The sequence below is a fragment of the Mytilus edulis genome, chromosome 4 (genome assembly GCF_963676685.1).
Source record: "Mytilus edulis chromosome 4, xbMytEdul2.2, whole genome shotgun sequence".
Lineage (NCBI taxonomy): Eukaryota > Metazoa > Mollusca > Bivalvia > Mytilida > Mytilidae > Mytilus > Mytilus edulis.
In genome coordinates, this window is record NC_092347.1 from 76,021,420 (window position 1) to 76,028,277 (window position 6,858).

Sequence of the window (6,858 nt, forward strand, 5' to 3'; positions counted from 1 at the left end):
TAATAAGCATTCTTTAAGAAATTCTTTAGTTAACGTTGACAACAATGGAAATTATCCAAACTTCTAGATACATTGTCTATATGTTAGCGGTAATAAGTGAAATTAGGTATACAGCTTAAATCTTAGGCAATACGCTAAGGCCTAGACAGTAAGTTTATTGTCTTAATAATATGTGGCATTAATCTTTAATCCTAGGATTTAAACTTTAATCCTGAAAACTGTATCCAGGCATTACTGCTATACCTTAAACGAAAATGAGAATAAATAGAAAAAAAATATTTAAAAAAAAAGTTATAATATATTGTGTACCTAACTAAATAATAAGCACTGAAATTTGAATGTTTGGTGTTACTTCGTCCCTTATACAATGTGCAGAATAGCATAGGCGGATTCAGGTTGTCGGATCAAAAAAGTTCTAAACTGAACAGCCAAATCAAGGTTATCGACAAAAAAACAATCCTAATAAGTTCCAGAAGAATTACACAATTTAAAAACATGAATTAAGAATATATTTATATAAATAAATCGCAGAGCTATTCATTTGGGATGTATATCTACCACATTGAAAACTCTTGTTTATTGAATAAATCACAGGCATTAAGGAATAACGACTTAAACAACTATAAATACAACCAATCTTGTCCAACAAATAAGTTGAAATATGGAAAAGAAATAACAATCTGATAAAAAAAAACATGCCAATTGAAAACAGTTTTGTAAGTTAATGTTTCACTAGTAGGCATTGTAATCTATTGTTACTAAATTTGATTAGCTGTTCAAATCTTGTATAAAATAATAGGACTATGAGAACAATAGGTTATTGTCCTCGAGACGGTACAATGTTCGTCTAAAGTTGAAGGTTTATATGCAGCTAAAATGTTTTTATATCTATCATGGTCTTTTTAACGTTTCAGACTATTTTAGAAAATGGTAAATTCATTCGTCTATAACTTTACGAAAGAAATAGACCTTTTTGAAAATAAACTCAACATAGATACCAGGGAATGTACCATAGTTGCAGCAAATTTCCCTTGAAAAAACAGTGAGGTATCTACATACAAACCCACTGTTTTATACAAAGCCTTCAATTGGTTAACCAATTAAAAGTTTTGTTAACAGTGGTGTATACGTATACCTCATTCTTTTTCAAACGAAATGTTTACAAACTCCGGATCGCTTCTTTCTCCGAATTAATATTTCTTCGTGCAAATCTTCACATAGTATAATATATGAATTGTTTTCTAAAGATTCATTAAGATCCATGCATCTGTTTATGGGTGCTTACAAGTTTCACGTACAGACAGACAGACAGACAGACTCACTAACGAAAGGGGGAAGGAAGGACTAACGGACGGACATAAAGACTGACCCGGTGATTTTTATATACCCCCGTCAACTTTGAAGGATTGGAAAATAACAATGAAATAGAAACTAAAGTGGGACTTTTATTCAATTTTATTAATACGTTTTTAATCATCACACGCATGTTCGAAAATATAACGAAATCGCACTTTATAATAACCACACAAAATAAATTACTTCCTTGTAATCGGCACCAGCATAAATTTATAGTAAACATAAGTATCACCTCAATATATAATCCCAAACACATTTTAATCCCACAATAAGCATTTCATTTACTTTTGAGTTCCAAAGTGAAACACGCATCCACTAAAATTACTGTGCGCACCGTGACATGGTATATTAATATTTGATATTACGTCGGTTTCATTCTCAGAAGTCACGGAAGGAGAGGTCACGGTTTCACATCTCATTTTTTTAACGGGTATCGCCTCCGGTTCCAAAACATTTGATATATCTTTGAGCATATCCTCAGCAGCCCTTTTGTACTTCCTTACACTTTCGACCGACCTGTGCCCAGTTCTGTACATGATTTCTTGCTCGGGTATTCCAGCTTGGTACAACGTTGTGGCACAAGTACGTTTTCCTGAGTGATTGGTGAAATATCCCTCAACGCCTGCGTCAGCACACATGGTTTTCATGATGGAGGAAAGCTTGTTTACACCAATAGGTTGCTCACCAAATTTTATACCATTTTTCGAATCTAACGGTCTTCTGTAAAAACAATTTCCTTTTAAACTGCCGACCAACTGGAAGTAGTATTCGTAAATCTCATAAAGCTCATCATTCTGGAAGTAGTGTTTGATGTTCTTGGCGGATAAATGGCGTTGGTTTAGTCCACCTTCAATAAAAAAAAATTAGAAAAGTAAACATTGATATAGTTCATTAAGATATATATATCTACTTTCCAAGTCAGTAGTCTATAACCACCAGGGGCGGATCAAGCCATTTTAAAAAAGGGGGGTTCCTAACCCAGGACAAAGGGGGGGGGGTCCAATTACATGTCCCCATTCAAATGCATTGATCGTCCAAAAAAAGGGGGGTTCCAACCCCCGGAACCCCCCCCCCCCTCTGGATCCGCGCCTGACCGCAGTCATCGATTAAATTCACAAAAAAATCCAACAAATTAAGAGTGCATTTCTTTCTAACACAAACGATGCAAACGGCTAAGCGCGCACATGTTTTGATCATTTCTTTCAAACATACGTTTGCAAAGTTTGCATAACCTTTGACGAACTATGAAACGATAAAAATGCGTCTGCAGTTTGTCGTTTGTCAGTACAAACGCTACATTTGTTTCTTCGTACTACAACCTGATTAAACGATGTTTCTACGTTTTTAAAAGTCTGTTTACCAACAACATGTGCATGCCTTATTGAAAGTTCAAACGGGGTCAGTAAAGAATAATTAAACGATGTATTTGTTTCTACTTTTGTAGCGTTTAGAAAACAACAACAAACGCGACACAACGTTTACAAAATTTGGGTTAGAAAGAAATGCGGCCTAAATAAAAAACAATGAATATTGTTGTCGAGCTATTTGTGAAAATTGTATCATAGGCACTTGTCTCAGAATTTGTTTCCTTTTCTACCTTAATATAAGATTTGGGTAAATTGTATATAGGGAAACAAAATTCTGAGACAAGTGTCTGTGGGTAGTATAGGGGTTTAAGGGATATTGATGATTTGCCATTTTTATTTTAGGGATACAGATTATTTTATATTTTATTTAAAAGGATATTGATCAATTTGCTTCTGAAATTTGATGTATACTAACTTGACGATGATTTTTTTTAGAGATATGGGATATTTCTTTATAAATTAAAGGGATATGGATTATTGGTGCCCCTCCTGCATACAACCGTTTGTTTTATAATTGAATTTTCTTGAAAATGCATAAAGGATTTTTATTTGTTTTATGACAATCTCATTCTGCCGGGTGGGGGGGGGGGGGTAGACGAATTCGGTCTTAATATGATCAAATCGCCTTTATAACATTGTTTTATTCGGAATTGTAACAGCAAAATCGTAGTGAAAAATGCATTTCCTGATAGCTTACTGTTTACCTTGCGTAAACTTGTGTAAAATGTATTTCAGTATTTATCTTCTAAATAGCAACTCGTTAAATGGATACAAAGGGATAATCTATAAAGTTTCTTCCATTTCTGACGAAAACGAATACGAATGAGAAAGTTTTATTTTGCTTCGATTTACATATAACAATACAAACATAATATAAAATAACATAAACACAACATTAAACACACAAACATGCAGACAAGATGTATAACAGCAAACTTTAAGGCACATTAAAATACATGCAAAGCACTGTTAAAATACATATCTAAAATCACAAATGTGCTATTTTGATACTTTAAAGATTCTTTGTATTAATACGAAAAATATGTGAAAAAGTAATATCCTTCCAAAACCTTGTGTTCATTCATAAAAAAGATGAACTCGTCCGCGTGCTCACTGGATGTCAATTAAATTACTGTATAAACGTGTGTAAATAAATAGAAATGTAATAGGTAAAGTTGAAAATTTATATCCATGTCCAATTGAACTGTGGGAAATTGAATAACAATGACCAGTCCAAATCAAAATAAGTACTAGGGGGTAAATTGGGCTTGGAGATAATGACGTATTTTATTTTATGATTTTTTTGTAATAACAACCGAAAAATAATTGACAAATTAAACTTTTTAACATAGTTTTCAGATCATTCATTAGCGTACTAAGTATAATCCAATATAAGGTTTGGGCTGCAAAAGTCAACAAAACTATTGACTTTTTACAGAAGTTTTGTCTTTTTAAAAGGGCATGAAGGGTGTCTTTTTGAAAAATGTTACATTTATTCATAGCAAGATAATTTCTAAAAATAAAGCAAAAAAAACAACATTCTAGTTTAAATACTGCATTTATATAATTGGCATTGTGATAAACAGCCTCTAAGTGAACCATAATATCTTGTAACGCACTATAGATACTAATTGTTAGCATAAACAGATAAATATATGAATCCCACCGGCACACCTGTACCTACTTTTAACCGAAGTGACCCCCCATCCCCACCCCTTGCTCATTCACCCGATTAAAATTACAGTACGAGGTTATTTTATCATCACTAGGAATATTTTTGTAGTTACCAATACTGCTTATAATTTATTTACCACATACTCTATAATTTAAAAAATTTAAGGGACCGACCACTGATCTAACCTATACAATGTGTGTGATTTGGGGGGGGGGGAAAGGGGGGATAATTAGATGTTTTTCATTTTTTTTTCTTTTTAAAATTTAACCTTTTTGTTACTCAAGTTTATTTCCCAATAATTGGCGGGTTTTTTGTTTGTCTTATTTTTCAAAAACATACATGTACATGCCCCCCCCCCCCTCATTTTTCAATTTTTCGTTTTCTCGGTATTTTCCTGTTATCAGCACCGATAAACACAGACAGTTCGAAAAGTCTTTCGCTTCGGCGAATTAGTAACCTAACGAATAAACAATGGTATATCAAATGCATTTTATCAACACAATTATAGGAAAATCGTCTTACCTTTGTATGTTTTACTAGCCCTCCCGTTGAAAGTTATGTATTTCCCTCTCTGATCTACTCCAAGGTCGAACTGGTCTGTGTTTAGATGTTTGTGCTCGTCGACCCCTCGTAATCCAAATAGCTTACTATTATAGTAGAACATGGTATTGGTCATGGATTTTGCGGTGGTCTTCCCTAGAAGGCCCTTATCCCAGAGATGTTTTTCTGTTTCTTTAGATATGGGCTCGGCTTGTTTTGTTGTAGTTCCCACCCCTTGAGCGGTAAGCTCTATCATTCTTGCACTCAGCGCGCGTCTGAAGTCATAAAACCTGGAATCACGTTCATCTAAAAAGTTCAAATTGACACCATTTTCTCTGAGACACCTCAATAAACCGACACATAAGATGTACAGTGTTCTTGGAGGGTAAGGTTTTCCATCTTTCCGGCGAGTTTCAATTGCAAATTTGCTCAACCACTGATTTATATCCATAGCCGTGAACTTCAGCAATTCAGGGATAGCACAATTTGTTTTCATCATCCGTTCTCCTCTCCAGTCATTAAAAGTCGCTATACTCCAATTGGTATTTTTCCGTGTGTTTTTGCTCTCTGTAGATTTTATCAAAGTTTCAACACTTGCATCGTCGACAAACGAATACCGCGAAGTATGTAAACTATCAAGCGCCTTCTCAAGCTGTTCAATAACATTTTCAGGAGTTATTTCAACCTCCATTAAATCGAAACTACCCGGCGTGTCTATCATTTTATCCATCTCCGCGTTGACCTCATACATGTCCATAACTTGACTCAAACTTAAATCTTCTAGCTTCTCAACTGCGGTGTTTTCATTTTCTATATCATTGCAAATTTGCGACAAAGTAACATCATCGACAGTGTTGTCCCAGTGTGCCTCTAAAAAATCTATCTCCGTCACGTCCATCATAGTGTAGGTTAAGTGCCACGAATGCACGGGCCTAATAACCTTTACTCATTTTATTTACCCTATATGAAAAACGATTGGCCAGTATGTAGATACACCATGGACAGGACAAAAAAATACTGGGCAGCGAATGCACGGGATCTATTGTTTTCTAAAACCAACCATGGCACATATTATTTACCCTAATGAAAAACGATTGGTCAGTATGAAGATACACGATGGGTAGGACTAAAACACACTCGAAAGCAGAGCTTTCTCGTGCATTTAGTCCCACCCATAGTGTATCTACATACTAACCAACAGTTTTTCATAGGGTAACTAATACTTATATTATGTTTCAACGCCAGACGCGCGTTTCGTCTTTAAAAGACTCATCAGTGACGCTCGAATCCAAAAAAGTTAAAAAGGTCAAATAAAGTACGAAATTGAAGAGCATTGAGGACCAAAATTCCTAAAGGTTTTGCCAAACACAGCTAAGGTTTTCTATTCCTGAGATAGAAAAGCCTTAGTATTTCAAAAATTCAAAAGTTTTGTAAACAGTCAATTTAAAAATATGACCATATAAATGACAATTCATATCATCATAGAAATGCTGACTACTGAGCTAGTGATACCTTGGGAAATAAAACGACACAAGCAGTGGCATCGACCCTGTGGTTGTAAATAAACTTATCATAGATACCAGGATTAATTTTTTTTTACGCCACACGTGCGTTATGTCTTCAAAAGACTCATCTGTGACGCTCGAATCCAAAAAAGCTATAAAGTCCAAATAAATTACGAAAGTGCAGAGCATTGAGGACCTAACATCCTAAACGTTTTGCCAAATACAGCCAAGTTTTTCTAATTCTGAAGTAGAAGAGCCTTAGTATTTCAAAAATTCAAAAGTTTTGTGAACAGTTATTTTATGAATATGACCATATCAATGAAAATTCATGTCAGCACAGAACTGCTGACCACTGGGCGGATGACAGTTGTTACCGTTTGAGCAGATTTAATTATTAACCCAAAATAATAATTGT

At 34.6% G+C, this 6,858-nt stretch overlaps 1 protein-coding gene across 1 annotated transcript; it reads right to left on the reverse strand.

Moving 5' to 3' along the window:
* Window positions 1-1,045: 1,045 nt before the first annotated feature.
* LOC139520555 (uncharacterized) lies at window positions 1,046-6,009 on the reverse strand. Its single transcript, XM_071313327.1, has 2 exons — window positions 4,921-6,009; window positions 1,046-2,203 (listed from the first exon to the last, which is right to left on the reverse strand). Exons 1-2 carry the CDS (start codon window positions 5,837-5,839, stop codon window positions 1,638-1,640), a joined length of 1,485 nt encoding a protein of 494 aa, XP_071169428.1. The 5' UTR covers window positions 5,840-6,009; the 3' UTR covers window positions 1,046-1,637.
* Window positions 6,010-6,858: the final 849 nt, after the last annotated feature.

Bases quoted from the DNA above. Each gene is read 5' to 3' on its own strand.
- LOC139520555 (XM_071313327.1), bottom strand. From the start codon at position 5,839: ATGATGGACGTGACGGAGATAGATTTTTTAGAGGCACACTGGGACAAC. The intron at 2,204-4,920 runs GTAAGACGATTT...TTTTTATTGAAG, and splicing joins GGCTAGTAAAACATACAAAG to GTGGACTAAACCAACGCCAT.